Source organism: Lupinus angustifolius, chromosome LG01 (assembly GCF_001865875.1).
Source record: "Lupinus angustifolius cultivar Tanjil chromosome LG01, LupAngTanjil_v1.0, whole genome shotgun sequence".
NCBI classification, from domain to species: domain Eukaryota; kingdom Viridiplantae; phylum Streptophyta; class Magnoliopsida; order Fabales; family Fabaceae; genus Lupinus; species Lupinus angustifolius.
In genome coordinates this window covers 6,220,242-6,243,642 of record NC_032009.1, presented here as the reverse complement: position 1 = coordinate 6,243,642, position 23,401 = coordinate 6,220,242, and the positions used below count along the sequence as shown (strand labels likewise).

General features: G+C 31.7%; 2 protein-coding genes across 2 annotated transcripts; both read right to left on the bottom strand.

Moving 5' to 3' along the window:
- On the bottom strand, positions 594-3,348 carry LOC109348647 (seipin-3-like). The gene is made up of 2 exons (XM_019589163.1): positions 2,174-3,348; positions 594-1,165 (listed from the first exon to the last, which is right to left on the bottom strand). Exons 1-2 carry the CDS (start codon positions 3,296-3,298, stop codon positions 680-682), a joined length of 1,611 nt encoding a protein of 536 aa, XP_019444708.1. The 5' UTR covers positions 3,299-3,348; the 3' UTR covers positions 594-679.
- On the bottom strand, positions 15,246-17,577 carry LOC109344149 (dynamin-related protein 4C-like). The gene is made up of 2 exons (XM_019582826.1): positions 17,298-17,577; positions 15,246-16,987 (listed from the first exon to the last, which is right to left on the bottom strand). The coding sequence occupies exons 1-2, from the start codon at positions 17,575-17,577 to the stop codon at positions 15,246-15,248; spliced, it is 2,022 nt and encodes a 673-aa protein (XP_019438371.1).

Below are 23,401 nucleotides of genomic sequence, written 5' to 3'. Positions count from 1 at the left end.
CACTCCAGAGTTTTAGTGAAATTACACAAACTACCCCTCACTTTTTTACACTTACACAAACCTCTCATAATTGATTTGTATATTATTTGGACTTGTCTATGCAATATATCATGTTTTGTTTAACTTAATTGTATTTATCATATTTTTTGTTTAAAAGATTACACGTATTTCTTATGCATGGGTGATCAGTGTAATGAAAGTATAAAAACTAGGGGAGGTTTGTGTAGGTGCAGAAAAGCAAGGAGTGGTTTGTATAATTTCACTAAAACTCAAGGGAATGTGAGTATAATTTACTTTGAAAAATATTATCCTATTGCACATTTCTAACTCAACTACCTCTTAACATAAAAAATACATAGGTGAACATAATAAGATAGACCAACAAAATAGTTCGACTCATCAAACTCTAACTCGATATCATATCACGTTTATGTTATTATCTCAACAAAATGAGCCCTAAAATTCCCTCTATGAACATGTTTGGCCACATTTATTATACAGAATGTACAATTAAACATTACATTTTAATTTTGTTTTATTTTGTTGATGTCAACATGTAAAGTTAATAGAAAGGGAAATAAAAGAATGGTAGGAAGCACAAAAGAATGTGCAAGTTAGGATGCCTCATTAAATATTGCTCTACATGTTAGAACATGCTTTGCAGGGAAAAGAACTAGACTCAACTTGTTATATGAAGATTGTTATGGGTACCAGTACCAGGACCAGAACCACTTCTTTGCCTTGTTCTTGGAATAATTATAGGCCAAAAACACACTAGAACAAAGAGCAACTGCATCATGAATGCCATAATTGTGATCCATATAAATATGCTCATCTTCCAATACCAAATAATCCTCTTCAATAAGGGAAGTTCTGACTCAACAAGTATTGATGAATCATATATTTGAGGAATGCCAGCACCAGGTAGATACTCGGCTCGCTGCTCGAGGATTACTTTTAAGCATGAAGTTGGTACATCCCCTACAACAAGACCTCTAATCTTGACATTCAGGGTCTGGGTTTCGGAGATATAGCCGGTAACAAGAGGAGCAATCTTGAGAAAAGTCGTGATTAGACGGATAGGCTCACTTCTGAATTTTAACATGCATGGTTGGCTTGAACTTGTAATTGTTTTCCCATTAGAAGATAAGAAATCTACCCTGATCTGTAAAATAACACAAGCCGAAGAAGAAACTCAAAACCAAGCAACAGGAAACTATGAACTGTAATTATCATCATAGTTCTAACTTCTATTTATATAGCCAGGAAGATACAACTACAAGGAACCATAGCAAATGTACAGATAAGTTTACACAGAAATAGTAATGTTTTAGAGCATGCTTGGCAATCCATTTCCTCAGTTAACTATATTTATTTGGTTTTGGAGAAATGGAGCTCAAAGCTTGGTTGAATAAGTAAAAGATTTGTAGCTATCCATTCATTGAAACTAGGTTTGGGTTTGCAACTAATACTCTGATCATAACACGCTTAAAAATTTAATTATTACCCCTGTCCTTTTTCAACAATCATATCACCGATTTTGTAGTTACACATCTAAAAGTCATTTTTCATTTTGATTAATACTATCCAACAATATTCACTATAACAAAACAGCTTTAAACAATAAAGTATCCAAAACATAAATCAGTTTTTACAAACTAACTCATATCATACCAAGTTTATAACTAGTTTACCAAACATTGTTTTACGAAAAGATTCCCAAACACACCCTTAGGCTATAACACAACCTTTATTTTAAAGTCCACTTAACGACTATCATGGAAGAGGATTTTGTTGATAACTCACTACTTCATTGTTATCTATTAAAATTTAACAAATTAGACAAGGGCACTAAGAATTGGACTCTCAACCAATTTAATTCCTTTCAAATGAGTTCAATGGTTGAGAAAAACTTCATCAGCACGGCCATAAGAGAAAACAAATGCAAATATTGGGAGTCAGAACTAGCACAATGTAGCCACTAAAACACATTGAAGCTACCGTACAGAACTAATATCTAATTTACTATCTTCTACGGAACAAACCATTGACCACATTTAGCTTATTCGCCATCAAAGGTCCCCATACTAACATATAACATATGCATTAAAACTAAGACAGGTTCATATCAAACAAGTTTATTTACATTGAAATATAGCAGATAGGTAAGTACCTGAAAAACACCAAGATTTCTGTTGTATCCAGATTCTGGCACTAACAATGAAACAGTGACCTGCACCTTTTGTCTAGCAGGTATAACCCCTTTACCCACCCACCCACTAACAGTAGCAACATTATTCTCAGAATCTTTCCCAACACCAACACTGGCACATGACATTATAGGCACATATGCAACAGGACTCTGCTTAGTGTAATCAAAGTTCAAAACTTGCCTCATCTGAAATGGCTTCACCACAAAGAACTTCACCATAAACCCACTAACCATAAGTGAGGAAATCAAAAGAGCAATCAAAATGCAACAAACATAGATTGACCATAACAAACCCCATCCACATCGAAATGCGACGTTCCAAAATGACTTGTCTTCCTTGAAAAAACCCTCAAGTGAAGGACCAATGCACCCAAAAACACAACCACATATCCTACTCAAAATTCCCATAAAGTAACACTTACCCTTTTTAATTGTTCCAAAAGGGTCCACAAAAAACATGCAAAAATGAAAAATTGACAACATTGGAAGTTTCACAAAAAAGACGAACATTTTAAATTGGAACAAGATTGCACTAATCACCAATCCCGTTATATAATCAATCAAATTCGAAGAAGAATTGCTGAGTTCCAATGCTGATTCAGCAGAATCACCTAATGCTTCGTCGTTTTGAGCTGTAGTTAACATCGAATCCTCGTTTTTCTCTTCGGTAATAACACTAAGAGATCGAAAGGAACGAACTTTCTTCGAAAAAGTCCCATTTTCCTCCACAGTTTCAGGATTCGTCTCCTTTCGTAAGCTCGTCCTGGCACCATTGATCAAATTGTTATCGGAATCAAAATTCGTGTGATTCGTGGAACCCCTAATAGGTGACCGGTGTCGAATTGAACGGCGGCGGAGAGTGGTGGTCGGAGATGCAGAGATTTGGTCGTGGTCGGTGAGTGTGGAAGAGGATGGAGAAGATTCCGGCGAGCTATTTTGGCCGTCGGCGGAGCAATGATGGAAGGGAAAGTCATCAAGGGCGTCGAAGAAAACGTCGCCGTTTTGCGATGGTGAGTCCATTGAAGATGGTGATGTGATATTGGGAAATTGATGAATTAGGTGGTGATGGTTTTGTTGTTTATTCATTTTTTGAGGCCACGAGATTATACTTTGCTTTCCAAATAAGAACACGCACTTTTTACTCACAAAATATTACATTTCTCCATAACACGAGCAAAAATCATGTAATAAAAACCACATCCTACTCTTCTAACCGAAAATATTTTTTAGAAGCAATATGAATGACAAAAAAACCTGATCAGAAGTTTCCCGTAAAAATGAAGTGAGTTTTATAATCTCACTCTATAAATAATTATAGATATTTTTTATATTATAGTTTATTATTATTATTTTAAGAATCATTATTTTAAGATTATATAATATATATTATATACTTTATTATTATTTCATAATAAATTATCATGATTATAAACATAAATTTATCATTTAAATATATTATTATTATATAGTTATTTTTATATATTGATTAAAAAATATATGCATATATAATTACAATTTAAAATTCGTTGGATATCCATGAATATCCGCTACTCGTATGTAGGGATGGCAATAAAAACCGAACTCGTGGGTACCCGCCCGAACCGAACCCGAATCTAACGGAGAAAACCCGATGTGATTGGGTTCGGGTTCGGGTTTTACCCGGGTTTAAATTTCGGGTTCGGTCGGGTTCGGGTTTGGTATATCAAAGACCCCAACCCGAACCCGCCCCGAAGTAAGGTAATTCAATTTAAAATTGAAATTTCTATCATTTGCCAATTGTTTTTAATTTCTAATGTTACTTTACATACTATTGGATCTTCAAACATAAAAGATAGGAAATAATACAAGAGAAAATAGATATGTTAGAGTAAAATTACACGAAAATAATATCATATTTTCCTTAACACTTTATCATTTTCGGGGTTTTTTTTGGGTTCGGGTTACCTGAAACCCGACGGGTTCGGGGATGGTATTTTTATTTTCAACCCCGTTGAGTTTGGGTTCGGGTTCGGGTTTTGAATTTCGGGTTTAGGTATGTGCAAACCCGACCTCGACCCGCCCCCGACCCGCCCCGTTGCCATTCCTACTCGTATGGTACCTATAAATAATATGAGTTTGGGAATGGGAAAACCCTACTTGTTTTTTCCTGCTTCGTTGCCATCCCTCAAAATGAAGGATATTCATTTGTCAGTATTTGGATTTTGAATGTTCATCTAAGATTTTTTACATGATTATTGTATTACTTTTGGTTGATACGGTAATTATCATAAAGAATAGAATACACAGATAACAATAGGTAAAAATGTGGAGAAAAAAATGGGTTAGAGGGATGAGTGTGGTGATTTTTTTTTTTTTGTTAAATGTAAATTATGAAAATATTATGGGTGCTAAAACCCATTGCAACTAAAATAGTAAGTTAATTTTATCCAAAAATCTTGGTACACAATACTAATATATTTCAACTAAAATTTTCCCCATATATATATAGATATAAATCATACTCTTGTTTAGACACGATTTTGAGGGACTAGTACATGCGAAAATTTTGAAGGACTAAAAGAAATATTTACCTTAATTGTGATTAGATAAAAACTAATATAAATTTGAATATTGTAGCATGTGTGATGCACATATTTTTAAAATTATTTATATTATTTTTTAATAATTATTTATTTAACTATAGTGTAATATGTACTATAAACAATATTTAAAATATATGCTATTGTTTATTTCTTTGGTACATCATTTTCTCTAAATTAAAGAATGTGATATTTATGTACTATTAGTATCAAGATTTATATATAATCAGTATATTATCCATCATTTATTTAGATTACTTTTTTCGAAGAGTCAATGATAATTAATATGAATGTTGGATGCTGAAGTGACAATGCATATAACTCTATACTCTTAGTTAAAGAATGTAACATTTATATACTATAAGTATAAAGATTTATACACAATCACTATATATTTAGATTATTTTTTCGAAAAGTCTGTGATGATTAAATATGAATGGTGAATAATACAGTGAAAGTGTAAAAAACTCAAACACTAAATGTAATATTTGTGTACTATATTTGTAAAGATTTGTACATAGTCACTATATTATCCACCATTCATTTAGATTGCTTTTTTTGAAGAATCAGTGATGATTAAATATGAATGGTGAATGATATTATGACAATCTATAAAACTCCTACCGTGTTAGTGCAAAAATATTTTTCTTTTACTTATACACTAAATGTAATATTTATGCACTATATTTGTAAAGATTTGTACATAGTCACTATATTATCCAACATTCATTTGAATTACTTTTTCAAAGAGTCAATGATAATTAAATATGAACGGTGAACGAAACAATGACAATGTACCAAGCTCCTAAATAGTCAGCGCATACATGTCTTTCTATTACTTAGAGGAGAAGAGTGTAATATATACATGGTTAGTATCAATATTTATACATAGTCACGATATCATCCACCATTATTTGGATTATATTGTTTTTCTTCTAGTTTTATTATTGTTAGGGAATTTAACATTGGAAGGTCATTTGATAAAAAGAATATCATAGCATCAAATCTAATACGTTATATTTTTCTAGCATCAAATCTAATACGTTATATGGTGATTATAATTTTGACAGGGTCATTAAATGGAAATATGTTGTTGTATTTATTTAGAATATGAAATATTAAAAATATAAATTCATCATAACTTATCAAAGTGGAATATAAACTAAATTCGATAATTAAAATACTCGAAAATGAATTAGAAAATTTCGTCATTTTCCTCTTTAATTGGTCCTATGTTCTCCAAATGAAGTAGTTTCGTACTTTCTCATCAGTATCAAGAAATTTCACATTTCGTTTTTAATTGTATTAGCTTTTATACGTGTCAAAAATATAATTGCCTTGAATAAAAAAATACTTAAGAAAAAATGTTTTAAGGGTTAGGAGTGCTTAAGAAATCAAATATTGAATTGTGGGACTATTCATGAAAACTAATTTCTACATGTGAGCTTGTAGCTTTGAGTTTATATCCGAGAACTTGTAGCTCAAAGTTGCTAATTTTTACATGTGAGCTTCTAGGTTTTATTAAAGAAAAAAATTCACACGAATCTTGATTTGCTTCCTCTAAGAGAAGATGAAAACAAAGAAAAGAATATGAAAAGGAAGAGAAAAATAAAACTATGCACTTTCTTTATTGATTAATGAATTGACAGTTTGTACAAAGTTGATTCTTCTTATTTATATGAAGGAGAATTTTAAAAACAGATTTAACAAATCAACTACTTAATTGGCACATGATTTAATGAGTAAAAATACAAAGCATAAAGATTGCTTGTATTGCAAGTAAAAACAGACTAGCCAACACTACTATGTTGATCTTGCTTGTTGGCTCATCCTGATGAGTGAGCCTGACTGAGGGAAGAGCTGCCTGGTGTGTGACTTGACTGAGGTCATTGACATCTTAAGGTGAGAAACTTTGACTGAGAGGGAAGAGGCCTAATACATGAACTTGGTTGGACCATGCTTGAAACTTGACTCAGTCATGGATGAAACATTAGCCACCATAGGCGCATCATGGTACATATTTGGTGCATCATGTTAGAAGCTTGGTGCATCATGCCAGAAGCTTGGTGCATTAATTTCTAGTCTTGTCCATGACCCCGGTGCATCAATCTGAAGTCTAGGAACAGAAGCATTGGTCTGAGTGACATGAACTTTATGCGTGTATATGCTTGTATTAACCTTAGGCAAGTTACTTATAGCAATATTAACAATCTTAGTATTGAAGAATCATTATGTTTATCTTTTAATTTTGATACCCCCACAAGTTGGGGCACATATGTCTATGAGACCCAACTGGTGTTTAACCGCCAGTTGAACAAAGTCACAATTTGCTTTAATACCAATAAAGTTGCTCTAATGAAAGTTAATTTTTAGTCTAGATGCCAGTTCAAAGCATTTCAAAATGCTTTTGAGATAATGTATCATTTTCATAATGAAGGTGGGATATAATAACATATTCTCTTCCAACCTTATACCCTTTGAAGAGATTCTGCAACAATTAGGAAAAAGAAAAGGTGAATTTGGATCGCCTTGCCTTAGTCCTCTAGCCATGCCAAACTCCTTAGTTGGACTACCATTAACAAGGATAGAAACATAACTTGATTGTAAGCAACTTCTTACCCAACTCCTCCATTTGAAGCTAAAACTCATGTTGTCCATCATATATAGTAAGAAGCTCCAATTTACAGAGTTGTGTGTTTTTTCGAAGTCTACTTTAAATATGAAGCAATCTCCCTTTTCTTATTTCTAGCCTAATCAATAACCTCATTAGCAATGACAACTCTATCTATAATATATCTTCCTTTGATAAATGTGGTTTGGCAATCTGAAATAACCAAGTGGATGATCTTTTTAAGTCGACCAGCAAGAAGTTTTGAGATAATCTTCTGAATGCATCCAATAAGAGAAATAGGTCTATATTCACCAATGTGCTACGAAGAATTTTTCTTTGGAATCAAAATAGTAAAAGAAGCATTACAACCTTTAGCAAGGTTATCTGAGCGAAAAAAGTCTTCCACCATAGATATAATATCATTCTATATACATTCCTAAGAATGTTTTATAAAGGTAAAATTATACCCATCAGGACCTGGACTTTTATCACCTTTACAACTCCAAATAGTTTCTTTCATCTCATCTTCTCCAAAACTAGTAGTAAGGAAAAGGTTCTCCTCGTCTGAGATTTGTTTAAAATTGATCCCATCAAGATTAGGCCTATTCCAGTGAGACTCGACAACCCTTTACTAAAAGAAAGATCTAATATGGTCTTTCACCCTAATTGGATCTTCAACCCATTCCTCATCAATTAACAGACTAATATCTTCCTTAAATCTCTGACTCCTATTAAAAGAAGCATAAAATAATTTAGTGTTGGAGTCACCTTCATGAAGCCATTTTTGTTGAGATTTTTGCACAAGTAAATTTTCATTTTGTCTTGAGAGACGTCAAATATCTATTATAATTACTCTTCTTGAGGAGATTTCATCTTCAGTTAGAGTCCCACCATACCCTTTATGATCAATCGAGTTAATGATATTTACTTGATCAACAATTTTCATATCCAACATACCAAAGTGATCCTTATTCCACACCTTCAGAGACCTTTTAAGACTTTTCAGTTTTTCATTCAAAACAAAAGATCCCCCACCATGGAACTCCAATTTATTCCATTCTTCTTCAACAAACTTACCAAACTCTGCATCTGAAAATCAACAATTATTTGTTCTGAAAGGAATCAGTCCCCAATCTGAAGCATCACTTTTTAGCATAATATGACAATGGCCCGAGAAGTTCATTTGAAGACCCAATTGGACTAAATTAACTCATTTATTCATCCAACAATCACTGACCAAGAATCTGTCAATCCTACTCATTGTCTTACAGTTTGAGAGAAACCAAATAAATTGCTTCCCAACATGATAAATTGGGTGAATTTTTCACCCTCTCTTCTATATGCACGATCACTTGTACCTTTTATTTTATCCTGATGAAGGACTGCTTTGAAATCACCCACCAGACACCATAAGTCACCATATTAACCAAACCTATCAATATTCGCTTCCTCACAGAATCTTTGTTTCCCTTCTAAATCACAAGGGTAATACACATTCATAATGTGAGAAAATTCTCTATGCAATGCCCACTTACCTTTTACTGACACAAAATCCACCATATGCCTCACCTCTTCAGAAACAAAAATATCCTTATTCCAAATGCTCAAGATACCACCTGAGAAGCCTTTCGCTGGTTTGAATGTCTAATCAAAGTCATCTCTTCCCCACAAAGAAGAACACAACTTACTATCAATAATCTCAATCTTGGTTTCTTGGATACATATGAAGTCTGGATTAAACATTATGATAAGGTGTATGATCGCCTTCTTTTTTAGCCGTCCACATAAACCTCTTATGTTAATGGAAATTAGTTTCATTAGGCAATGAAGCACTCCCTCTAGCTATCTCAAATTGTCTTTGATCCATTTCCTCTAAAGCAACCAATTTATTAATAATTTCTTCATCATTTCCTTTTCCATGTAGACCAATCTTTTCTTCGATCCTCCACATTTTGTTTGCTTCCTTTTGATACTTAGATCGAGCATCCCCCACAACATTACAACTAAGATCGTCCAAAGCTCCAAAAGAAGGGCACTGCTATAATTTCATATTAAATTCAGGTTTACCTTTCTGTAAATCCAGAGAACCAGCTTTGATTGAATGCGAATGGCTTAAGAGAAAAATGAATCCTTACCCACTTTGCAAGCACATTTATTGATGCAGTGAATCAAAACTGAAGTAGTATTTTATAACTGCAGCTCTTTCAGAAGTTGAGTCACTAACTTAACACCTATAAGTAGCTATTACTCCAGGTAAAGAATTATTTGATTTTTTTCCAAGTTTTGAGAATTTTAATTGCCTTTTTTCCTTCTAATTAAATAATTAGTGTGATATACAATTTAAAATAAAGAAATTGAAAGGCGGTTAAAACTCTAAAAAATACTATATAACACTAATTATTTAATTAGAAGGAAAGAAATGCAGTTAAAACTTTCAAAACTCATAAAATAAAATCGAATCATTATTTACCTGGAGTAATACCCTCTTATCTTTACCTAGAGTAATACCCATTGAAAGGTGTTAAGTTAGTGCCTCAGCTTCTAAAAGGGCTGCGGTTATAAAATACTAATTTAGTTTTGATTCGTTACATCAATAAACATGCTTGCAGAGTGGGTAAGAATTCATTTTTATCTAAGGAATATTTTCATCTCTATAATATCATCACTACCCTAGGGGTATTTTTTTCCACCCAAGAGGTGCACATTGATTGTAAGAAATCCTTCTGACAATAGTAACTCAGACACCATCTATGCCTTCTCTTGATCCACGATTGTACCTACTAAGCATCTTGGTAGCCATTCCAAATCCTTCTTATCAGCACTATAATCCAATCTCTTCCTTCCTTCTAGTATCTATAGGTGTCAGTTCATTTCGCCAGGTCCAACCCCAATGAGTCCAATAAAATCGGACCCCCTAAGCACTTCAACGTAGCTTCTTTTATCTCTTAGGTTCTAACCTTGAATTTGTCGTTTCACAATATGGACAGAGTCAGGGTTTTACTTTAAAATTGTGTTTCGGTTGAATCTTTGTACATTCACATAAACTTTTTTATTTCCAATCTACATATTATCCAATTTATGGGCTAACAAAGATTCCTCATGCACTTTATCAAATCTGATAAATGCAAACTTTTGAGCATTCCTATTCTTTTTTTCAGGGATATAATTATCCATAAGCTTCCCACAGTTTTGAAACTTCCTCCAAAAGTCCTATGTGTTGTAATATTCTGGGAAACTTGTAATATAGAAAGTGATAAAATTTCCTCTGGCTCTCAAACGGTCGCCTTGTATGCTTTCTCTGGTTCGTTGATGAAAGAAGAATCAACTTCCTTTGGTGGTTTTGTAGTAACTCTCCTAGGTTGCGGGTAAGGTTCTCTCAGGTTTTGTTCTCTTTGGTTTTTTGGGTGAGGGTGGTGAATGGGCATGTTTCTCATAGGTTGGTTTCTGAAAGTGTACTTAGGATTGTCACTCATAGATGGCTTAAGTGCTCTCCGAGTTGAACTCCAGTTTTCTCTCCAAATTACTCTCCGATATTCTCTCCAGGTTACTCTATGGGGTTCTCTATAGGGCTCCCTCATCTTAACAGCTTCACTGGGAGGAAATAAATAAAGGATTTGATTTTGAAGGCATTTTGATATCGTCATCAATAAAGGACAATTTCTTCTATGATATGAGGCTCATCCTCATCGCTCTTTCCCACTAATGGTAGTTTTCTCCATTCGGAAGGGGTGACACAAGTGCACTAGCTGGATTCTCTGATGGATGAACATGGTAGGGATAATCTAGATCTTGTGTTGGATTCATGGTTAGACAGTGGATGCTTGAATTGGAAGAAATATCAAAGGACATTGTGAATGTAGCAGAGCTCTTTTAAAAGAGCTCTGATATCATATTAAAGAAAATGATTCACACGAAACTTAATTTGCTTTCTCTAAGAGATGATGAAAACAAAGAAAAGAATATGAAAAAAAGGAAGAGAAGAATAAAACTATGCACTTTCTTTATTGATTAATGGTGGTTTGAACAAAGTTGATTATCCTTATTTATATGAAGAAGAATGTTAATAAAACATTTAAAAAACCAACTACTTAATTGGCACGTGATTTAATGAGTAAAAATATAAAGCATAAAACTTGCTTGTATTGCAAGTAAAAACAGAGTGGCCAACACTGCTATGGCCAATAGTAGAGGTATTTAGCACATGTATGATGCCTTTATTACATGCGTCTCAAATTTAGGATTGTAGTAAAGATAATTTTGGGTAGATACTCCATACTCAACCCCTTGGCCGTAGGATATGCCACATGGCATATGAAATCTAATTTTTAAATTTTTTAAAATAAAGTCCTCGTTATTATAAGGAAAAGAATTTTACCAATCTTCATAAATAAGTGACTTTCTATCATTTAAAATATTCTTCACATCTTATTATTATAACATTTTTATGGTTTGACTCACCTTTATAAAAACAAACGCTTAACAATGAGCTATCAACAAACTCATACATTTGAAATTTCATCCACTCAAAATTTGATAAAGCAAATAACCAAATTTATATACTATCTATGCATTTATTTGTTAATTTAATATTGTAATTAAATTACAATCATCTAGATTATAATTAAGTAGAAATTAAAACAAGTCTAATTTATAAATAAAAAATTATTTAAATCATTGTTATGAAAATCAAATTTTACCGGAAAAATAGATGACCTGATGCTAATATTGATATGATATATATTACCTATCCAAACAGACTAAAATCAATTATACAGCCAATTTTCATTTAAACTAATATTAGCCAAATTGGCTGATTTTCTTTTAAAATTACAAATAAATTATTAAATTTATTTTTTATCAAAATTTTCTTGCCGAGGATTGAGCATCACTTTGTTTATAATTTTAAAATATGATCTACCATTAAATTACACATTTTATTTTAATAAATAGTATAAATAATAACATTTATATTTTTATTTATTAATTTTTCACGACTAATATTAATATAAAGTGTGTGATTTCATTAATAAATCATTTGTCCAACACTATGCTACCATACTAACATTGTAACAGGCTTATGAACGAATGATATTAATAAAATTAATTTAAACTACAAATACAAGAGTTAAAAAAATTACTTAAACAACACAAACCCTAAAAATAACCCATGCACGAGATAATAATTCGATATTTTTTTGGATAATAATGTAAATAAGGGAGGGGTAAATATAATGGTTTGAATTAGTAGGTAAATATAAACTTTTAGATGTCCATAAAATTAATAGCTATGATGAGAAGTAAGTTTAAAGTTTTACTCTTGGAATAAGTGTATCCTCACTCTATAAATGATGATAATAATTCATTCTTTTTGTTATGATTGATAATAATTCATGTGATTTGATGATACTTTTATAAGAATGATTTGTAAAAGAGTGCATTTTAAGAATGATTATTAAGTATCATGCTTATAAATATTGTATTATATTGGATAATTCAATTCATCATAAATAGATGAATCAATACCTATACCAAGACAATAACTATTATATATGATATGTAATTAAATTGGTTAAAACTCAAGTATATCCTACCATATAACTCAAAATTGATTTGTACATGATTTTTTTTTCATATTTTACAAAATGACACATTCAAGTTCAAATGTTGAATATGATAGTTATTTTTAAAATGATCAATTATTGAATTAATTAAATAATTAAGTTATATATTTCAAATAATAATATTTATTCGTTTTATAAATTATATAGGTTTTCCGATCAGGAAACTGTATCCAAGTTCCGCGGCTAGTCTGCGTTCTTTAGACTTTTAAAACTTAGCGATCTGAAACATCTTAGTAACTAAAGGAAGGGAAATCAATTGATGCCCCATTAGTAACGGCGAAAAAGAGCGGATTGGGCTTTGAAGAAAAAGAAAAATGAAGCTTCGTTTCTCTTTCGAGTATGACAAGTTCATCAGCAACAAAGTCTTCACTCATTTATGATAACGCGGTATGATAGTTATTTTTAAAATGATCAATTATTGAATCAATTCAATAATTAAGTTATATATTTCAAATAATAATATTTATACCATTTATAAATTATATAGGTTTACTTTATATCATTCATTGAATTACTAGATTAACCATTTTACTACTACGTTAATACGTTAACGTACGAAATTAATAATATTGTGATAATCAAATTGGCTCCTTGTCCACCACTCTCCTTGAAATATCCGTCAAATACTTGCATGGAAAATAAACTCTCTTTCCTCTATCACTCTTAAAATTAATTTTTAAATTTGAATTACTCATCAACTTAATTAAGATATTATGTCAACAAGTTCCTGACTGGACTAGTAGATTATTGGTTAGACAAGTTAACTCATTTTATATTAAAAAAATATAATATTAACTAAATTATTGAATAAATTTATATTTCAAAAGTAAAAATATTACTACCAACCAAATGATACTAAAATCTTATACTAGCAATATAACTTTTTTATAAGAAAAATTATAAAATAGAGCGCAATGAATGCGCTCCTCTAATACAATAGTAGATAATTGAGTCAATACAATATTTTGAATTGATTTACCAACTGAAAAAGTTATAAAAAAAAGATAAATAAATCCAAGATTTAGTCAGAATCATATCCAACATTAACCAACTGTTAAATTGATTACTGCCATCACTCTCCTGAGAATTTGAAGGTTTTTGCTCTTACACATAATACTATAAATGCTATCCATTGCCATACCATGACCAAAACTGCTAGACATGATTTGAAAATATAGCAATTAGAGAACCTGATATCTCCTTCTACAAACAAATAACCAACAGTCTATTTATAACATGCTAAGAACATTAATATTTAGTGATGATAATTTCAAGGATCCTCTCAATTAACCAACCCCTAATACAAGAGTATCTACATATAAGTTTTATACACAACTATTATATCATTTATCATCGAAATTTAATTATCATTAGTTATTTTAAAAAAGTAATAAAAAAATAGTGAATAATATAGTGAGTGAAAATAATTTTTTATACTAATATGCATGAATATTATCGACTTGTTGTCTACGTCTAAACATCATGAAAAAACTGTACCTAGATTTTCCGGATATAAACTTACTCAAGAGTTCAATTATTGGATTCAATATCGGAAAAACATTCTATGCCAACAATAAAGTAAATTGAACATTATTGAATATATTCATCATCGGATTTGAAGTTATTGAAGAAATGCATATCCTGTAGTGGTTTTAGTTTGTTGCTGCAATTTTTACGGAGCCAACGTATAATATATCAAAAGCAAATACTTGATTGTAAAATACCCTTTATGTTCTTTAACCAAAAGATTTTTACGAAGCAAAGTACAAACAATCTGAAATTTTTCTACAACAACGACAGAAACAACGAAAAATGAAAATGAAAGACTAGGTCAGCAGTGCCGGTGCTCTTTAAAACACTAAATCCCTATCTAAATGCATTAAAAATTACAACGCTACAGTAACACTTAGCCTCAAACACCAAACCCATTTCTCATGAAATGAAAGACAAGTTAATCAAATAACCATAGCTCCTTGGCATATCCTGATGTCACGAAACGATAACACACTGAGAAAAAACATAAAATCACAAGCACTTCATTCCACACAATTCCAAGTACCTACATCATAATACACCACAAGTAGGAAAAAAGACAAACACAAAGACAACGACTTCAGGTAACATACAAAACACAAATCACAAACTGAAACTACAAACAGCATCACTTCCCACATCTTGAACTTGCATGGCGAAAAGCAAGGGTTGACAAGGATCATACTAACTTAACTATCTCCATAGCTAGCAATTTTGTCCATTATATTCCCCACAGTATCCTTGCTTTCCTTAAGAACTTTGACACTCCTACTCAGCCTTTCCCGCTTTCCAGATATCGAAGGAGATTCATCCAAAAGCCTTTCAATTCCACCACCAACTGGAGACAAAAGGTCATGGACAATCTCCTTTTCCAAATCTTTATTCACAAAGTTACTGATACTCAGCATCAAATGCAAGGCTATTGTATCAATGAGCCTCTTCTTCACAATTTTCCAGTAGGCAATCATTCTGACTTTTAGATCAAAAGCTTGGTTGAGCACATCTGGATATTGCCTAAGATGACCAACATCAATCATACCAACACCTGCAAGCTTCACCTGAGACTTTTTATTCACCGTATCCAAAACAGCAGCCACAAAAGCTACTTGTTGTGAAATAAGACTATTATACTCAACAATAAACTCAGCGTTACAAGTATAATCAGTCTGCTGCTCCATTTCCACAGCCACCATCACATGCTTGATAGAACACTCCTTCAGCTTCGCAATCAGATTCAGTCCAGCTCTTCTACTTGAACTTTGCAGCTGGTAATAATTTTCTGCATGATGAGTTAGAATAGAAATCACCACTTTCCCAAGATACTCCCAAACGTTGTCAACAAAACCAATTGGCAACTTTGCAATACCCTTCACTTTCCTTTGCAATAGAGTAAGAAAAGCAGCACGAGGCATGAAGTTAGGTAACCCAATCCACTTCGCTTCTTCCAATATCTTAATTTCTTCCACTAGAAAATTCTTAGTAACATCACTCTCCTCACAGTTATTGAGATCCTTAGAGAATGAGTCAAGCATCTCAACCAACCTTGCAGTACAGTGCATTTCTTTATCCTCTGGGTACTCATCAAATTCTCCCCGAATAAGAACTTTCTTGAGTGACTCTTTTGAAAGCCCAGTAATATGCATAAAAGCAGTCATGGCATCAGCAACGGAAGTTAAGTTCACAGGCAACTTTTCTAGCTCGTTTAAATTAAAGGTAAGCTTCTCATTGATCTTCTTAACAATATCAGGCAATGTCTTAGATATAATCATCGCTTGAACCTGAACCAGCTTTTGAGCCAACACATGAACACCAACAATAGACTTGTCTATTTTAGAAAGTTGTGGATGAGAGTCAAAAAGCCTAGACTCTTCCTTTCTAGCTTCTTCATAAGACTCATCTCCAATCCTGTTGCGGACACAAACATAACCAAGACCAATGTTCACATCATCAGCCATAACCTTCTCTAACAACCCTTCAGGATTTTTATCAGACTTTGTCACAACAGCAAGAGTCCTCAAGCCTCTCTTATCAACAGACTGTGACATTCTAATTGACTCACAAGTAGTAAAATCAACACTGGCAGAAAGAACATTCAGAATAATACTCTCATCTGGAGTTATATACTCCATGATAATATCCTTTATTTGATCGTAAATATTCTCTGGCTGACCATGAACAGGAACGCGGGTAATACCAGGAAGATCAACCATTGTGAGATCAGGAACACCATCCTTCTTCACAATCAATGTCAAGGGATGGTTAGAAATCCCTTTCCCATCTCCAGCAAGCTCATCAGTGGCATTGTTGATTGCATCAGAAACATTTTCTTCATCAGTTTGAATAATTTTGTTATTGAACTCCAGCAGAAGTACTGGCTTTGGAAGTGAATGGTTTTGCAGCCTCATGATCAAGGGCACCCTGGTACAAATGCCTTGTCCACGGGGTAAGCTTATACCAGCAAGTGATTTGAGGACACTCGATTTTCCAGAAGATTGGTCACCAACAACAACAATGGTTGGAAGCTGTATTCCTTCTTTGGCCACGTTGAGTCTTCTGAGGTTCTCAACTGCATCAAGAACTGGACGGATTTTTTCATTGTAGGAGGAAACAATTGTTGATTGCATCAGAAACATTTTCTTCATCAGTTTGAATAATTTTGTTATTGAACTCCAGCAGAAGTACTGGCTTTGGAAGTGAATGGTTTTGCAGCCTCATGATCAAGGGCACCCTGGTACAAATGCCTTGTCCACGGGGTAAGCTTATACCAGCAAGTGATTCGAGGACACTCGATTTTCCAGAAGATTGGTCACCAACAACAACAATGGTTGGAAGCTGTATTCCTTCTTTGGCCACGTTGAGTCTTCTGAGGTTCTCAACTGCATCAAGAACTGGACGGATTTTTTCATTGTAGGAGGAAACAATTGGTGCAACAACGGTCAAAGGTAGAACTACTTCTGCATGGCTTAATGCATGTGACTTATCACTTTGATTTACAACTTTAACTTTCCTTGGTCCTGCCATTTAATTTGTTAAGTACAAACACACTTTTTGGGGAGATTAAGTTATGTTGAGTGAAGTATCAGCTGAAATGCATATTTATAGAGAAGCTAAGGTGAAAATGAATGGTTACAGCGACGTTTGCTGTTACAGAGAAGCTGAGTGGAAAATGAAACGATGGGGACAGTTCAGCTGTGAGAACTTTTTGAGTTCACCAGAACCAAGGGTGCAAATCGGTAGACTAAATCCTAAATTGTTGTCCCACAAAACAAATATAAAGAGTTATCTTATTCAACTATATTTGAACAATATTATATTTTAGAGGAGTATTGAAATTTAACAAAACCAATTCAATATTTATTTCAAACTCAATTAGTTATTTAATTAGACAAATTTAGTTTAGAGGAAATTACACTATACTAATTTTAGTAAAATTATACAAATCATTCATCACTTTTTTACACCTATACAAACCTCTCATAGTTTAAATAAAAATAATAAATAAATATTGACTCATATATTATTTGGATATGTCTCCACAATATATCACATTTTTTTTAACTTAATTGGATTTATCACATTTTTTTTAAATATTACACTTATTTCTTATGCAGGGTTGTCAGTGTAATGAAAGTATAAAAATTAGAGGAGGTTTGTGTAAGTGTAAAAAAGTGATGGGTAATTTGTGTAAGTGTAAAAATGTGAGGGATAATTTGTGTAATTTCATTAAAACTCAGGGGTGTCAGTATAATTTGCTCTTTAGTTTATGAATAAACTAAACTTGAGCTGAACACAGATCGACTCGTTAAGTTCATGAGCCAATTTGATATATACATATATATAAGAGATTCGTTTAAACTCAAGTTATGTTACATTATTTATACTCAATCTCATCTATTAATTTTTTAGATCCAACTGACCAAATAGGTGAATGCAAGAGGTGATGAGAGAGAAAAGAAGAATATTAGATAATTTTTAACTTTCACCAATTTAATTGGTTGGCTCTAAAAAATAAATAAATGAGATTGAGGGTAACTAATATCATCTAACTTGAATATATATATATATATGCACATGCATAATGTAAACAACCTTATATTTATACATATTTGAGCATTTTTTTTTCTGAATTAATTATTTTTGTTTTCAAATGAACTAATTTGAGTTGAGTAGAACAGTTCATAAACTTTAACCGAGCTGAACTCGAATTAAAAAAATAACTCATATCGAACTCAAATTGAGTTTCAAACTAATAAAATCCTTATCGAATTGAACCAAACTAAGTTCTAGTTCAACTCAGTCCGACTCATTTCTATACCTACTTTTGACACAATAATCATGTTCCTAAAATAAAGATTAAACAACTAACTAGACTAAAGATTAAATGCAATATAAAATCATTTGAATTGTATTTAACTACTCAAGCTCATATGATTTAAGTGGCAAAATTTATTCATACTTTGATTTTCTCAACATAATTTCTACCCGGCTCATATTTTTCTTGGTTAGGCTAAAATAAGCAATTAAATACTAGAACAAATCATAGAATTATTCAATGAAAGTATATAAATAAAAATCAATATACATATCAATAAAATATAAAACCTACTTGTCTAAGCAATATAACATTTTATGTTAGCAAATAGCCAAATAGCAAAATACTATGTGAAGTATTTCCCCTAATGTTAGTTTTAACATTAAATAGGATTTCTTTTGGGGCCGTGTGGGGGTTCGGGGTACCCACTGTTGATGATTCTATAATCATAAATGAAATGATACCAATTTCCCATTAGGTTTTTGGTTTTTGCAAGGACGCCATGACCGAAAAAGGATTCTGTAGCAAGCATTAAATTAACAATAGTACATTAATATCTTATCTTACCATGAAATATCTATAATTTTACATTGATATTGTAAAAATTTATATACAATCAACATATCATATACTATTCATGTGGAATATTTTTTTAAGAGTTGATAATAATTAAATATGAGTGATAGATAATACAATAACAATCTATATATGAAAACAAATTTCAGCAAAATGGTAAACTTTTTGAATTCCAAATTCAAGCGAGGTATTTGTACAGTGGTCTGCACAAGCATCAGTTCTCGATTTTCTTAATTTGTTAATAAGGGTAAATAAATAGATAAAAATATGTATATATTGCTAGTGTCAGATTTTTTCATATTGTTATTGTAATATTCACTATTCATTTTCAATTTCAAAAAAAGTAATACAAATGAACGGTGAATGATACACTGATTGTGTACAGTGGCGGATCTTGATCATAATTTTAGAGGAGGCGGCATTATGATTTATAATAAATAATATGAAATCATTAGAATATATATAAATTTTTAATATAAAAATGAGTTATTTTCTCATGTTTAAATTCCCAAGAAACATGATAGAAAATTTAACATAACAAATCTATGAAGAAATACCAAATATTCCTAAGCACAAATAAGTTCATTATCTCTTATAAACATTATATGTATTCTAAACTCAGAAGAATCAAAATTTGGACATAAAGTTAGTTTTTCTATCCTTTCAAATAGAGAATCAAAATAATGTATGCTTGAGATTGATAAAAATAATTTTTTTAAGAGAAAAATATACAAAGATAGAGATAATGAAATTAAGAATATCATACATAGCAATGGAATAATCCAACTAAAATTAATTAATCAAAAAATAGTTTACTAACGAAGAATAACAACGTTTATGAATAAAATTTGATGCAAGAAACAAAAAAATCATAAGTAATCATGTCATGACTCATAGGCATATGATAATGTGTCATGAAACAAGCAATTGAAGAAAACTGATATATAAAGAGCAAATATGACGTTTTTAAGGTGAAAAATAAATGGGTTTGAGTTGGAGAGTTATCTGAAGGGATATCAAAGATAAGAGGAGAATATGTCATGTGATACTAAAGAGAGTGAAACTTCATAAAAAGTGATAGTTTTGAAAAGAATATTGAATTTTTTTGTCCAATAAGTCGTGTAGAAGTATTATTTTTTGAGAGAAAAATATATGCACTGACAATGTATGACTTTTATATTTTGTCATTTCACCACCTACCATTCATATCCAATCTTTATTAACTCTTTATAAATTAACCTAAATGAATGATGGATGATGTAATGAATGTGTATAAATCTTTACACTTACAATACATAGATATTACACTCTTATCCTTAAGTTTTTTTGTTGAATTTTAAAATATACCAAAAATAATATCTCTATAATAAATTTTTTAAATATTTGAGGGGGGACAACTGTCCCCACCTGTCCTAGACAAGATCCGCCCCTGATTATGTATATATCTTTACATTGTGAATACATAAATTTAACACTCAAATAAATTTACAATAATAAATGGAACTCATTTTAATCATGATTTCCTTCTTTATATGGTTGATCCTATGATTCCAATTTATACAATCGTATCAAAACTACTGTTAAAGCTGTGACCACTAGGAAACTTAAAACTGAATCATCATAGGTAAACATCATACCACAAATACTGACATAATATTTGCCATTTACAAGAGAAAGTTCTACATTTTTTCTAGTTATGTGACCAACTAAGGAGTTATGCGGGGCCCTCAATTTATTCAACTTATGTTTTGACACTCTTGGGCAAGCATAGTTAAAACTTGAAGGTACATTACTCCAGATATCGTAATAAATAGTCGCCATTTAATAGCGGAATTTTGAACGACGCTATTGAAAATGAGACGGAAGAACATCAACAACGCATAATAAAACAGGCGTTGTCAATTTGTGTAACTTCAACAGCGCATTCTTGACAATGCGATGTTGAACATCAATAACGTTAGCACTGATTTATTTTTAACATCGCATTAGAAAGCGCTGTTGATGTGAATATATTCAATATCGCATATTTAAGGAAGCGTTGTTGAAGATGACATAGTAACCGCGCTTGCTTAATTATGTGATGTTTTACGACTTTTTAAGCGTCTAAGAAATTAATGGTGGAGTAGTAATGCGTATCTTCGTTTGTTGAAATATTAATGGTTGAGTGATTATGCGTTTCTTGGTTGTTGAAGTATTAATGGTTGAGTGATTATGGTTTCTTGGTTGTTGAAATATTAATGGTTGAGTTATTATATGTCTATTCGTTTGTTAAAATATTAATGATTGTTTATCTATAAATATTGTAGTTCACTCAATGTTCTAATTCATCAGTAAGCTAAGAGCCTAAGAGTATGTATTTTATAAGAGTATGTTCATGAAGATAGTAGTAAAAAAGAGCAATACTGCAAAGAGTAAAAAGGAGAAAAAACACCCAGATTTGTATAGAGGAGTCGAAGAAAAAATTATGTTTCTATTTCAGAATCATGTCAAGGAGGTTTTTAACAAGTTTTGATTTCATAAGGAATGTGACTATCATACAAGATTTGCGTGAGATGAAGCAATTGAAAGTAAATAAAAGGGAAATGGGAATGAATTATTTAGTTCATTGATCTCTTTCAATTTTTATTTATCTCTTTTAATTATTTTCCTTCATAATCTGCATTAATTCCTAAAGTTCATTGATTTCCTTCATTCGATTTTCATAGGAAAATGACCCAGATTTTAAAAGGAATCAATGAACTGTTCTACAAGATTTGTGTAGAGGAGTCGAAGAAAAAATCATGGATAAGATTATCTCTTCTTCTATCAAATCATTTAGTTCATTATATTCGTATGTACCAGATCATTTAGTTCATTATAATATATTTTGTCTCTTTGAACGATTAGTAAAACAATTATTTTGTATGTTAATTTATGTTTCTTGTTAATTATTTGGATGATTATTCTCTTTAATATTTTTGCACCGTTCCTTATTAATAAACACAATAAACAAATTATCAATACTTAATAAATATAAAAACAAATTAACAAAATGTAATGTTTAATACCTTATTCAGTTTCATATTAATAAACACAATTATATAGTAATAATCTACTTCAAGGTAACTTCATGTTAATTTAAGTAAATTCATGTTGTATAAATATTTTCTAGTTATGTAAAATGTTAATTTAAGAGCGCATAACTACGAATACGCTGTTAATTTGGAAAATGAGTCCAGTTTAACAGCGCATAATTACGACTGCGCTGTCAATTAGATTCTATTCTACAACGCATAATTCAAATAGCGCAGTCAATTAGATTCTAATCAACAACACTACATCTCGGTAGCGTTGTTGACGTGTTAATGAAAATAAGTAGTAAATAGCTAGATACGCAACAACAACAACATAATCCTTAATATGTGTTGTTGAAGATGTTGATACTTATACAACAACGCTACGTTAAATATGCATTGTTGAAGTGGCCAATACAACATCGCCATCGTTAATATGCGTTGTTAAATTGTTACTACAATTTAAATATCTAAAACATGAATCGTTTCCTCTACGCTCTCAAACTTACTCGAAAAGAAATCATCGCACTCTCAGCAAACCCTCATACTCTTATAAACTGAAAAAACTTCATCAATGACTTCCTAAAGTGGCGATCACGTATCTCACAGTGGTGACAAAGCTACACCGACTCCACGTGGTGACCAGCAAATCGTTTCTCAAAAACGACCTTCACATAGAATGGCTTCAATGAAGAATGTCATTCGGTAAAGAAGCAAAGATGTGACAATAGAAGTTCAATGGAACTCTAAATCCCAACCATTAAACAAGAAGGGTGGCAACGCATTGGTAAACTACATTGGTGTTGTTGTTAGGCAGAATCTGAAGCTAACAATCAAGAAATAGAATGATGTAGAGAATACCGTGAAAGAGCGTATTTGGAATGAAATAACAGTAAGTTTATTT

Coding starts and splice junctions, on each gene's coding strand:
- LOC109348647 (XM_019589163.1), bottom strand. CDS start 3,298: ATGAATAAACAACAAAACCATCACCACCTAATTCATCAATTTCCCAAT. Junction 1,166..2,173: donor GAAATCTTGGTGTTTTTCAG/GTACTTACCTAT, acceptor GTTATTTTACAG/ATCAGGGTAGATTTCTTATC.
- LOC109344149 (XM_019582826.1), bottom strand. CDS start 17,577: ATGGCAGGACCAAGGAAAGTTAAAGTTGTAAATCAAAGTGATAAGTCA. Junction 16,988..17,297: donor AAGCTTACCCCGTGGACAAG/GCATTTGTACCA, acceptor CCCGTGGACAAG/GCATTTGTACCAGGGTGCCC.